This window comes from Aspergillus terreus, genomic scaffold, assembly GCF_000149615.1.
Source record: "Aspergillus terreus NIH2624 scaffold_9 genomic scaffold, whole genome shotgun sequence".
In the NCBI taxonomy this organism is placed as follows: domain Eukaryota; kingdom Fungi; phylum Ascomycota; class Eurotiomycetes; order Eurotiales; family Aspergillaceae; genus Aspergillus; species Aspergillus terreus.
The window spans coordinates 1,318,553-1,331,353 of NT_165932.1; the positions used below are offsets into that span (position 1 = coordinate 1,318,553).

Below are 12,801 nucleotides of genomic sequence, written 5' to 3' on the forward strand. Positions count from 1 at the left end.
AACAAAGCCTGGGTTATATACACAATACACTTGACGGAATCGATTATTTGGTCTTGATGTGCTTGAGCTTCTTGGGTTCGTGGACGAAGTTGTTGGCGTAAGCCTTGGGGACGAACCGGCGCTCATTCGGCTCCTGAACGAAATACTCGTATCCCTGCTTCTGCGCAAACATGATCGCATCCTCCTTCGACTTGAAGTTCAGGTGGGTACCCTGCATGCAATCAGCCGACGATTGCCAGCCCATCAGAGGGTTTTCCCAGCGGTGTCCTCTGCCAAGGACATCCCAGTCCATTCTCCAGTGGTGTCCGTGCCAGGTACCAGACTGCGTCGCGGGCTTGGTGGGACGGTAGATCCTAGGGGAGGGTCAGCGACTGGCGAGGAAGAAAATGGAGGGACCGAGGGCACGTACCGGACAGTGCGAGCCTGAAGGTCAGTAGGAGCACCAGAGAGAACAGCGGCAGGGACGGTCTCGCCGGGCTCGCTGCCATCCATGACACGCTTGGGCACGGGAGAGAATTGCCTGGAGGGTTGTCAGCCACGTTGGGTCATGGTCGTCGAACGGAATGGCCATACGAGGTGCCGTGATCGATGGTGGCTTCGTAATCCGGCTGGTGACGAGCCATTGCCTCGGCAGGGCTCTCCTCGCGGATCAACGAGCTGCCCTGGGAGGGCGTGGTCGGGGCATCCGAAGGGCTGGTTTTGACGGGAGGGTTGCCCTGGCTGATGCCAGTGGAGAGGAATCGAGCACCAACGGGGGCGGTAAAGCGACCTGCCCGCAGGCAGGCGAAGGTTCCTGCTCTCATGAGCGACATTCTGGTGGGTGTTGGTCGGCGTGGAGGACGAGAAGGACGAAGGTGCAGCGGGAGTGCGATACCAAGGTGAGGTATGCGGCGAGTGCCGGTCGTTCTGACGACTCCAAATGCGGTTAGCGCGAAATGAGGCTCCCTGCGTTAGGAACCGCCGCTCTTCCGACAACCCGCTTTCTCGCCGGAACCTCCCTCTTTCTTCTCCATCACCCGCTTGATTCAACGTGCTCGTATCAAGGTACGTCGGCTGATCGAGAAGTAGTGACTGGCTGCTTCGATTGCGATTTATTGCAACAGGTTTTTCTGACGTGGGCGCAGTTCGCACAAGATGAGCTACATCACTCGCCGAGGTCTCTCGACCCTGATCCCCCCCAAGGTAAGACCCGAATATAACCTCAACCACCCCGAATAATATCGTTCCGCGAGTTGTTCAGAGACTAATGTGTCTTTAGATCGCTTCCCCCAACGTGAGTCACTCCCCAGTCGCAGGTCCCTGCCCCTACCTCGAAGCCACCCGTCCTCAGAACAATCTCTTCTCCCGTCGCGAATTCGACTTTTATGCGACTTTCCTGCTCTCAATTTGATTCCGCATTCACTGACAGTCGAAAAAGGCGATTGGTGCCGCTAAGGATGCTGCCCGCATGGACCGCGTGGTGAACTTCTACGCCCGTCTTCCCCGCGGTGCTGCCCCTGAAGTCAAGCCCACCGGCCTCATTGGTCGCTACCAGGCTCGCTACTTCGGCAAGAACCCTTCTGCTGCGCGTAAGTTCAATCGGTCCCACGCAGTGTGAGTGTGATCAGAGAAGCTGATTTATTGTTCTTTTCAACAGCCCTTGCCCACGCCATCGGCGGTATCCTCCTCCTAGGATACAGCATGGAGTACTACTTCCATCTCCGTATGTATCCCTCGCCGGGAAAATGAGATTGTTGAGTACTAATTTGACGACAGGCCACCACAAGAACCACCCTCACTAAAGTGTCTCCTGGATTTGTTGGGTGTGGAGGATGTGTATATACCGCATACCCGATTGAAGACCCTGTAGAAGAATATTGATTTCTCGCTGTGTTACTCCGTGTGATGCGTAGACAACTACGATGATGTAAAAGTAACCGTGAGATCTTTTCATTATTGATATTGTTGTTATCGTTGTTATGCTGCCTAAATATGATACTCTGGTTGGAGTCTTGGTCATTTGCGACGTAAGGATCGCCCAGCCTGGTAAAAAGGCAAAAGAAAAGGAAAAAATTATTGTCCATCGACAAGATAACATTTCTGTGATTATTCACTAACAGAATCTCTAGACGTCGTACTGTAGATCCTTCGATGTCCAGCCACAAGCATAGTGACCGTGAATGGTCGCGCCCACGCTAACCGAAAACAGCCACCTTAGTCTCAACCTGAACCGTCAGCCATCCATGACTGCAGGCAGCCCATCACCCGATCCCCCCGAACCATCAACCTCAAGAAGACCCATCTCTATCGCGAACCTCCCTTTCGGGACTTCCTGGGCTTCGTCGACTGTCATACCTCTTCTTCCCACTACGGGTTCCTTTCGGTCTACACCCGCGTTTGTCGGCGACCGTGTTTCTCAGCCCGGACTATCTGCCTTCCCGCTGTTGGCCCTTCTCCGCCGTCCGAACTCTTGGTCAGTCGGAGCTTTTTACAGCTCACAGCAGTTGAGCTCAAGCTGTTCCACCGTGGCGATTCTTGATACCTGACAAGAGGTATTTATCTGACCGTCCCTGCATGGCTTCTCTCTATCAGACTTCTGCGGATTCCCGTCGCCACTGCCTTTTCCGTGTTCCATCACACTTTCAAAAGAGATCCCTTGTCTAACAGATGTCGCAACCTGTTGGCCCTACAGACTCGAGAATTGTTATGGCAGAGCAGAGCAGCCACGATGTGGTAAATCAAACCCTGTCGGGCGGCGAGCCTTCGCCTTCCGACGTTCCTGCGAGCACCAACGACAAGACTACTGCTGGAGGGGACGTGGGGGAGATCAAAGATACCGCTACCGCTACCGCAACACAATCCGAACCGAAACCCAACGAACCGCAGAAGATAGATTCTTCCGAGCCGCCATCACAAAGGAATGAACCAGGGAAGGACGCTACACATTCGTCGACTGTGAGTCTTGAACGATTGGAACACAACATAGGGCCTCTACTGAACCGGATACAGGATACTTCGAAGCAGGGACCTGGACCGGTGGAAACCAGGGCACTTGAAATGAACGGGCTAGCGTCTGGCTCGGAGGCTGGGGAGGATACTGCCTCTCTTGGTGGTTCAGAATCGGATGCCAGTCGCACGGATAGTAGAGCGCATTCGCGTTCCACATCGACAAAGAGGCCCGCGTCGTTCAAGCCCGTCAGTTTCGCCAAGTTCTCTGTTCCCAAGGCGCCCGGCACATCGCCGACCATGAAACCTGCCGAAAAAGGTATACTCTCCTCCACAACCCGAATCAATCAGATACAAGTCTAATACGCCGCAGCCCCTTCTTCATCTTCCGGTACCCCGTTGGGTACCCCAGTCCAAAGCTCACGACCACGCTTAGTCGCCAAGACAACGAGCAGCTTGCGCGACTCTTTGTCGAAGTCTGGACCTGGTGCTCGGCCGGGAGGTGGACCGGACCCGAGCCAAGTTTGGAATAAGAATCGACGTGAGCTTTCAAGGACAAGACAAACACAGGAAACGTTACTGACATACTCCAAGCGGTCCAACAAACGCCCCCAAAACACCTGACCGACGAAGAACTGAAGCAACAATACGGCATCCACATGACATCCCGAATTCAAGAAGATGGCGGTGGAACCGAAGCGAAGTGGGCTGATATCGACGACGATGAGGACGACTGGGCCCCGGAGACAATCGAATGGACCGATGGAACGAAGACCAATCTTACTCAGATGGAACCTCCGTCAATAACGAGCCAAGATGTTAAGCCCCCCGAGCCCAAGGATGACGTCCTTCCACCGCGCGTTGAGCCAACTTCTGCTCCGAAGGAGCCCACGACATTTGCTCCAAAGCCCACAACATCGATCGGACCGAACCCTACCGTTCTCCGCCTCGGCGCAAACGCAGAAAGACAAGCGAGAAGTGCAAGTATGATGTCCAAGGGATCAAATGAGCAGTCACCATCGCTTTCCGCAAGTCCGGCCCCAGCGAAATCACCGTGGGCTCCTCTACCGCCTGTGGAGAAAATCTCACCTGTAATGCCCCCTGTTCAGCTGCAACAACAGCCTGTGCGGAGTACTCCTAGAGAGCAGCCTCATGCTCATGATGGTTATGCAGGGCCTGCGCCCCCAAAAGAGATTGCTGCGGATGATTTCAACAGGTCGTGGAGAGAGATGCAGACTGGAACACGTGAGCTTTACAATTCTAGATCCGGCCGTTATGAACCCGTTTCAGAGACAAGGAAAGGCTCCTGGCGCACAGAGCAGAGCTTCCGTGCTCCATCTCTGCTGCAAAGGCCAGCTCATGGCGAACAAGCGGGCCCTGCAGAGCCTTCCCCGGCATTTCAGACTCACCGGTCGAGCGGGCATGATGGTGGACACTGGCCACGTCGCCGAACTTCGTCCAACGTCAGTGGAGGAAGCGGTAGTTTTGGGCGTCGAATGTCTATTGGCCGTGCTGACATCCCGCAAAGATCATTTGAAACAAGACGCGGCTCTCAGGCGAATGGAATGCTAGAGCCACCAATGCTTGGTAGGGACCAGGGACAGCCAAAAGATACTCCAGTGCGGGAACCTTCACCGGGCCGACGTGGCTCGGGCGCTTCATGGTCTCATCGTGGTGCCGCCAACGTATCTGAGAAAGCCCCCGCTGCTCCTGTTGAGCAACCTGGAACAGCGCAAGCGCCTCAAGAAGACCCTGTGGCAATGCAGGAACGTATCATGAAAGAGAAACGGATGGAGGCTCGCCAGCGGAGATTGGAACAGGAGGAGAGAGAAGAAGCCGCGAAGCGTGAAAGGATACGACAGAAGCTTGAAGCTCTCGGACCGCCACCGGAGAAGGCGAAGCCGAAACGCAAGGAACCCTTGGATGCCAGCGCCCATGAAGGCACCGCTTCCTCAAATACGGCGCATCCATCCCAGTCGCCTCCTAAGCCGCCAGTGCCGGAGCCAAGTGGAGAGCCAAAGCAGTATGGGATGATGAAGGTTCACCATCCAGACACTGTGAAGAAACTTGTCGAGCGAGAAAGAGCTGCTGACAGATCTACCACGTCCATGGGTCATCCTCGACGTGGTCATTCGCCTGTTCGCGAGTCCAAGCCTGACACTACCCCCGTTGCAAATGGGCTCTCCCAACACGGTGAACCCCAAGCAACCAACACTGAAAATCTTACTGAGCCCAAGATGGGTGAGAAGAGCCCTCAGCTGAGAGGACCTAACCTCAACGTTTCCGGCCCTTACCCTACTTGGTCTTCTAACTCCAAGCTTGGAGCTTCTCCCGCGATCTCGAATCCGTGGAAGCCCCTCAATATTGACAAAGCTTTGGGCAATGGTATCTTCGAACAAGGTCTTGGTGGCTTTCAGACTCGGGATATCTCTCTTCGCAACCTTGGGCTGGATCAACCGTCTGTAGCTCCAGGCCCTCAACCGTTTTCGGCGCCCCCACTATCTCCGCAGGAAAATGCGTCGATATCTCCCTTGCCATCCCCTGAGACCAGGCATGCAGCTTATGACGCCTTGAATCCTATCTCTCGCCCAGCCCCGATTGGGCCACCCAGTTCTCAGCCTTCTCATTGGCGTCATGACAACCGTGTCGCTGGCCCCGCGGCCTGGCACAATTTCCACGCTGTTGCTGCAAAGCGTGAAGCGGAAGAGAATGAGAAGCTTCGTAATGATATGAATGCGCTCCGCGAGGGACCCGCCTCTCTACAGGTCAACTTCAACGAAACTTGGCGACAGGTACGAACTGGTGAGCAGGTTGGCCAACGGCAAATTGTTGGAACCTCCCGATCTACGGATAGCAGTGGCCCGATGGCAAACCCCCTCCCTGGCTTTGATCACCCTGTGGGTTCCCTTCCTTTTGAGAACTCTACACGTCCGCTCGGAAGCGTGCCTGTTCGCAGCTCGCGATTCTTCCCTCAGGCGACAGAGCTTCCGAGGAAGCCAGCAGTCGAGGAAGGAGAGATTCCACGCAGCCCTTCCCCGCCTCCACCCGAAGAAATGTCCAGCCATCCAGTGTATACTGGCAGTTCAAACCGGCCGCTGGTCCACCTTCCGGCGCCGAAACCTGTTGTCAAGCTTCCCCCGAAAACCATTGCTCCCCCTCAGCCTCCCCCCACATTTGCTTCCATGGCTGCTGCTCCTCCACGTGTTGCACCGGTATCCACAGCGACTTCCTGGCAGGAGAAGATCAATACTCTATTTGGAAAAAAGACTGTGCCACCACAGAAAAAGAATGCTTTGGCGGTCTTATCAGCGTCCAAGGAGCCGCTTGACGTTCAGTTGCACATTGCTGCCGTATCCGTGTCGTTTCCACAATATGACGAACTCCCCATTGGAGATGGTGAAGTGTCAGCGAAGCAAGTCGAGGATGCCGAAGAAATCTTTGAGGACCGTGAAGCAGGATCTCTTCCCGTTGTCCAAGTGCCTATCAGCGCACCGCCTGCAGCCTGGACAGCAGCTCGACCGCCTTCTCAGGCCCGACGAGCTAAGAGTCTGAAACCGATGCAGGTTCATAGTGTTGAGCCATACACTGTAGGATTGTCTGATAAGGATAATTCGGGCAACCTTCGCGTATCGGTCCGCTTCCCCGGCGCAATCATTGCGAAAACGCTCATGCTTCCGAAGAAAACCGGGAGCCACCCTCGACAGCGCGGGTCTTCTAGCTACAACAACAAGCCTCGGAAGAACGCTAAGTCTCGCGATGGACCTGGAGGTCCGAATTCGAAGAAGCCGGCTTCTTCCCCACAAGTGAATGGCAACAGTTCTCCCCGTCAGCAGTCACGAAACGGCTCCTGGGGTTCTCGCACATTCAGTGGATCTCGTTAAGCATGTGGCCACAGAGGGTCAATATGCCTGGGGTTGCACTTGGCTGCTACAAGTTGACTTTGGCCGGATATCCGGTATTCGTTGAGCGTCTTCTTTCGGTATTATGAGCTACGCCTGCGGGGAAGGATCAATGGGTTTGGTTTCCGAGCTTTTTTTTAGTATCATCCTATTAATGTCCTTTTCCGTTCCCCAACCTGCATACATTACTCCTGTTTATCTGCTACCTGTCCTGGCCAACACAGGCTGGAGTGACAGCATTACATATGTACCACCAGGGGATAAAGATGGATGCAAAACATCTGTGGGACTTTGTGCATTACACTTTTTCCCTTTGGAACGGCCACAAATGTTGAGTGCAGATCATCTGTGTCTTTTCCTTGATCATCTTCTCTATTCTGCTTCATCCAACTGTGTTTTCAGATCAATCAGACCAACCTAGTTAGTTTGATATGTACCAACTTCGGTGCTTCTTGATGCTCCCTCTCGCTCATTTGGCATGGCCTCTTGATCGTGCTTTGGCTTCCGTCGTTGTCCTCTTTCTTCAGATTGGGATGATGCTCTCGGCTGAGGGCTACTACTTGTACTATGGTCTATCTTTCGGGATTTGAAACAAGAGCAACATGGCACGGAAGCCTGGAAAGAATGAAGTACATGTCTTGTTACCACCCTTGATCAACTGTGTGTTCTGTATCTATTGACTGCTGTGAAACGTGCGGTCACCCAGCCTTACTGAGTCTAAATAGGTGTAATATGGATCGGATCTTGTAAGGTCCAGCAAGTTCCTTGTACTTTATAAAGGTGATTTGACCTGTTTATTTTAACATAAAATCCTGTCATGTAGATGTAAATGTCAACGTGCAGCCGTTATCGAGAGCCCTAGCTGAGCTTGCTACCCGGGCCAGTTAATATGAAATGTGCTATTGTACAAAGTATAACCAAGACCAGACTCCGTTCTAGGGTATCAAAACGCCCATAACCATCACTTTTCTTTTCTTGTCTCCCGGTGGGATCAACCACGTACTCATTACCAGTTCCAAGTACGGCTGGATGCAGTAAAAACAGGCGGCTTCCACTGCAGTCGAGCCGGGTCGATCTTGCGCGAGCCTTTGATTCTCTCCTTTTCCAGGCGTTTCTTGTGTTGCTCAATCGCCTGGTCAGTGAGCACAATGACCCAGTTTCCCTTCTATTAAAAATATTAGCTATTGAAAGAGGAGAAGGGGGACGCTGGGTACAACGTACGTGGTATCTGAGCATGTTACAAACAACTAATGTCTCGTGGACATCCTTCTCCGTCATGGAGGTTAGGACAGCTAGCTCGTTCTCGCTGATGGACTCGCGGCCCGGCTCCACTAGGAGCTCTACCAGGGTCTCGCGCCAGTATTGCCGGTAACCAAGCAAGCCGAGATCACTGAGCGGCTTTTCGGGCGAGCCGAGTTTACCCTCCCGCTTGCTCAGCTCGTAACTGAAGGAGATGAGGAGTCGGCCGAACCCGCGGCGTTGGTATTGCGGTAAGGTCAAGATACAAGCGAGATTGTACCCTTCGGCCGAGTCTTTTTCCTTGGAGAAGTAGCCGACGAGATGGCAGCCTGTTTCGTCCCGGGTGCACATGCAGTAGAAGAGGAACGGGTCGACGTCGTAGTAGAGAGTCTTGTGATCGAGGAAGAGTTTACTCAGCAGACATAGGTTCCTGCACCACGTCCGCTGGCGACGGCCGTCCACTTCGAAGAAGGATATGTAATCGTCGCGGTAGATCTCGTTGCCGGGTGGATGGACCAGCGTGCATTTCGCGCGATGGCGCTCGAAAGCACGCTGGTCGTCGAAATAACTGAGGCAGAATTCATCAATGTAGATCATGTCTACGTCGGAGAACGACGCCGGATACGGCGAGAAGTACCACGGCTCGATATCGTACTTGCCCATCTGCAGGCGGTTCAAGTTACGGACGCGGTGAATTTCCGTTGGGTTCTGGGTCATACTGCCGCTCGTCCGCAGCCTTTCGATTTCCTCTTCGCGGGTCATTTTGCCCTGCTCATTGTCGTCCTTGAAGGTGACATCAAGCATGTCCACATCCTCCGACTCTGGCTTTGGAGTTGCGTCTGCCGAGAGGGCTTCGGAGCTCAAGATCGACATGTTGACTGGGGTCTCGTCGCCGCGGTTTTCCTTTCCACCCGCTTTAGATGGACGCTGGGCCTTGCCCACGTTGGCATTCTTGCCTGTCAGGAGATCAGGCGTGCCGGATACCTCACGGCTTCCGGCCCTGGCGCGCTTGTTCTTACTCGGCGCCTTGTTCCCCGGGCCGGTCTTCTTTTTCTCTGGTTTCTCGGGTTGCGGCCACTCGACCTCCTGCGACAGGTCAAGTCGCTCGGAATCGACCCATTCTAGGGAGTGTAAGCATGGACATCACCATTTACCCAGATGAACGAAGCCCAAGGACGAACTTACCATCAAGACGCTTATTGAAATCAACGTAATGAACACTAGGCTAGTTAGCACGCCTGTCCTGTAGATCCCCGAGGATTGCGAGATGGCTTACTAAAAAGAAGGACCGTCCTTGCGTTGCCGAATCGACAGGATTTCTGCTTTTCTCAACTCGCCATCCTACATGTCGAGTTAGCAATCTGTGTCCCTTGATATCACGTGACGCGATATCAAAAGAGGCTGCAGCGGCGTGGCCGAGAACTGACCTTTTGCACCATGGCCTTCACACCGATTCTATCGCCATAATCAGCACACGCGCCCGATAAAATCGATACGAAATATTCCAAGAAAATATGAATCCACGATTTTCGCGACTTACCGGATGGTAGCCAGGGTGGCGAAGCCCTTTTCGACGGGGTCGGGCGTCCCCGTACCCTCGCCGTGAGAATCTCGGACGCCCATGGCGATTTTTGGATAATTCTCAGCAGTTCTAGTGAGATTTCTTTGATGGAAAGAGAATGGTGGTGGTTCTGGCTGATGGGCGAGAGGGATGGAGGGTGATGGGGAGGACGGAGGGAAACTCCGGACGGGCGAGAATGATGACTTCCCTCCGGGCGGCAACTGGTCGCTTTCGGCGTGCGTCACTGAATGCCACCCAGTGCAGGCCACAGACTATACGGAGTAGAACTACATCGATGCAACACCACCACTAGTGTAGATATTTTACAGTAATTTGTACAACATGTACTGAGTGCTTCCAAAGGACAATCAAATGGATATAATTACATTCTGACCTTCAGACCTGACTAACTATCAACGCATTTCAATGCCATCCATTTACCATCCCTCCAGTCCCAGCGACCAGTTCGTCCAATTCCTCCTTTCGCGTCCGGTAGAGCTCTTGCGCCTCGCGCTCTCGTCGCATGACAAACGCGACATCGTCCCGGAGCTTCTCCAGCCTGCGCGAGAGCGCGGATTCCTCCGAGATCTGAAGGTTGCGGAATGCATCAAGCTCTTCACGGGATTTCTCCAGAGCCGAGTTGGCCTCCACAATCTTGTTGCGGAGCATCTTCGCCCGATTCTGATATCCTCCGTAGTGGAGAGCCAGTTTCTTCTCGAGTTTGTTGCCTCGTTCCGCCGTAGCGATCAGAGACGCCTGGACATTGTCGAAAGCGCCGATCATGCGTTGCTCCTGCTGGTATACATCCTCTTCCTCGTCGTCTGCGTAGTTGGACAGGCCAGGAAGGGATTTCGAGTGAGTGGATGACCACTGCGCATCGAATCCCTCCTGCCATTCGGACTGCTGGGCCGAGGAGGCAGCCTCGGCCGCGATGGCAGCTCGCGCGGATGCAATGTACTCATCGTCCAGTCGCTCCAATTTGCGCGCCTTGCCTTCGACCTTCGCACCTGGAAGAGGGAATTTTCGTGCATCGTGAGCAATCAAAAGCGCAGCTTCCCTAGTGATTAGGCTGGCGATTGGATCCGTAACGTGAGAAGCGCGCTCCATCAAAGCATCAATGTCGAGCACGCTCGGCCTGGGGAGCGACCGCTGGTATACCTGCGACTGGCGTTTCAATTCAGCCTGGGCGGCTTTCTCTCGTGCCTCTTTTTCCTTCCGATCACGCTCGGCCGCGTCTTCCTCGGTGATTTCAGTTGCGACAGAGGGCTCAGCAGTTTCGGAGGGGAGTTCTTCCAGCTCCCACTCAGTTTCTTTTGGCTTAGGGAGTGCAGCTAGTTTGCTGCGAATGCCTTGGCGTGCGAGATTCTCGTGCATCTTTATATCCTTCGGGGTGGCGGGAACAAGCTGACCCCCTTCCATCCGGTTCAGGGAGAAGTGGTCGCGAGGAGTGCGCAAAGGTGTCGCTCCAGGACCAACACCTCCGTGCATGGGTGTCGCACCGACACCATTTGCTTGCCGGAAGGGAGTGGCCATAGGGTTGGGGGTGACAATCTGCTGACGACGAGGAGCGATTCCGTCGAAGCCTGTAGAAGATCCGCCCTCGTGTAAAGGCGTGTTCTCTCCGCCCAACAAAGACGACTGAGTCTCGGTCAACGCCCTGATGTTCTTGATCTCATTGGCGATATGATCCTCTTCCGGGGGTGCGCGGGGAGTCCGAATCGGTGTGCCTCCAACCATAGCCGAGTAGTTTCCAAGCAGGCCTCGAGTTGCTTCTTCGTCTCCTGCCATCTTGCTGGCCCGGTCACTAGCCATACCCATCTTGATAATGTCCTCCATCTCGCCCTCACTGACTTGCGGCGCAGGAAGGACAAGAGCCCTGCGTTTGCTGCTCTGTTCCGCTTCACGGATCTTCTGCATCTGACCAGCACGGGCCGCAGCAGCGAATGCGGCCGAGTTACTGTTCTTGTCGTTCTTCCTCTTCTTTCGCTCGGCATCCTCGTCCTGGTCACCCTTCCGCTTATTCGCAAGCTGTTGCTTTCGCGGATCGAACATCTCCCTCTGGCGCTCATTGCGAGATAGTTCTTCAGTAGTGTCGTAAAAACCCGGCGCAGCTGGCTTCTCGAAGGGGATATCTGCATTGTAATCCATTTCGCCCTTCTTCCGTGTAACCACCCTCACGTTGATGCCCGCATTCTTCAGCTCACGACGTTTCTGTAGCACTGCCAGTCTCCGGGATTCCTCCAGTTGACGCTCTCGGGCCTTGCGCTTCGCCTTCTTACCCTGTGTGTTCGCCAGACGAGCACGCGCCTCGCTCAGCATTTCCTTTTCATCTTCATCAAGGTCGATCGTGTCCGGACGCGCGGGCTTCGACTCAGGGTCAGGATCGAGTTCGCCGGGCCTATGTAGTCACCGTCAGCACAAATCTTCCACAATTCCGCAAATAGGCCAAGTCTTTCGAGACATACCGTAACCGTCTAACATCGTCTGCACTTGGAGCCGAAGCTTCAGGACCAGCAGGACCTCCCAGACCCAACTCATCGTTCTCGCGAGCTTCCGCCTCATCCAGCAGTTTCTGATAGCGTTCCAAGCACTGAGTTGCCGTACGGCCCACAATCGGCGCAATCGTACGCCACTGCGTGGGCATCAACTTGGCCAGGTGCAGCAGCTTCTCGTCCTCCTCTCTCGACCATTCGACCTTTCGAATGCCGGGATCCAGCCACTCAACCCATCGCGCTTTGCATTGCTTCGGTGTCTTCCGCGCTAGCAGCGAGGATACTCGCGCCCACTGGTTGAGACCGTACTTCGACACCTGCAGTCGGTTAGACCCGTTAGCATCACGTCGCATCGCGGTCGTGGCGTAGACTCTTGTTTCGTCGCCGTGAAAATCACGAATCGTATACGTACCGCTGCCCGAAGCACTTCATCTTCGATATTCGTCCTAAAGCACAGTCAGCCGGTAGATTCTTGGGAAGCGTAATGATGGAATACCTACCAGACACCTCCTTTGACAACCGGCATGGTTGCAAGATTCCACAGGGCAGACTGGCCCAATCAGTTCGACAAAATACAGCGACAGAAAAGAAATGCTGACAGAAAAACACGGAGTCTTTCTCGTCCGGAACAACAGGTCCGCAGTGCCCAGTGTCGACGATGGCTGACGCGGGTGTGAAAGTTCGA

The 12,801-nt window shown here is 54.3% G+C and overlaps 5 protein-coding genes across 5 annotated transcripts; 2 read left to right on the plus strand and 3 right to left on the minus strand.

The window, feature by feature from the left end:
- Positions 1-43: 43 nt before the first annotated feature.
- On the minus strand, positions 44-812 carry ATEG_06737 (ETC complex I subunit; the record flags this gene model as incomplete). Its single annotated transcript, XM_001215915.1, has 3 exons — positions 44-353; positions 410-520; positions 574-812. The coding sequence occupies 3 exons, from the start codon at positions 810-812 to the stop codon at positions 44-46; spliced, it is 660 nt and encodes a 219-aa protein (XP_001215915.1).
- Positions 813-1,134: 322 nt separating this feature from the next.
- On the plus strand, positions 1,135-1,781 carry ATEG_06738 (F1F0 ATP synthase subunit f; the record flags this gene model as incomplete). The annotated part of the gene is made up of 5 exons (XM_001215916.1): positions 1,135-1,182; positions 1,259-1,273; positions 1,418-1,568; positions 1,637-1,702; positions 1,756-1,781. The coding sequence occupies 5 exons, from the start codon at positions 1,135-1,137 to the stop codon at positions 1,779-1,781; spliced, it is 306 nt and encodes a 101-aa protein (XP_001215916.1).
- Positions 1,782-2,646: 865 nt separating this feature from the next.
- On the plus strand, positions 2,647-6,806 carry ATEG_06739 (uncharacterized protein; the record flags this gene model as incomplete). Its single annotated transcript, XM_001215917.1, has 3 exons — positions 2,647-3,244; positions 3,362-3,466; positions 3,520-6,806. 3 exons carry the CDS (start codon positions 2,647-2,649, stop codon positions 6,804-6,806), a joined length of 3,990 nt encoding a protein of 1,329 aa, XP_001215917.1.
- A 1,024-nt stretch (positions 6,807-7,830) lies between these two features.
- Positions 7,831-9,502, minus strand: ATEG_06740 (NuA4 histone acetyltransferase complex catalytic subunit ESA1; the record flags this gene model as incomplete). Its single annotated transcript, XM_001215918.1, has 5 exons — positions 7,831-7,989; positions 8,046-9,184; positions 9,249-9,283; positions 9,340-9,404; positions 9,491-9,502. 5 exons carry the CDS (start codon positions 9,500-9,502, stop codon positions 7,831-7,833), a joined length of 1,410 nt encoding a protein of 469 aa, XP_001215918.1.
- A 545-nt stretch (positions 9,503-10,047) lies between these two features.
- On the minus strand, positions 10,048-12,469 carry cef1 (putative cell division control protein (Cdc5); the record flags this gene model as incomplete). The annotated part of the gene is made up of 2 exons (XM_001215919.1): positions 10,048-12,022; positions 12,090-12,469. 2 exons carry the CDS (start codon positions 12,467-12,469, stop codon positions 10,048-10,050), a joined length of 2,355 nt encoding a protein of 784 aa, XP_001215919.1.
- Between the last annotated feature and the right edge of the window lie 332 nt (positions 12,470-12,801).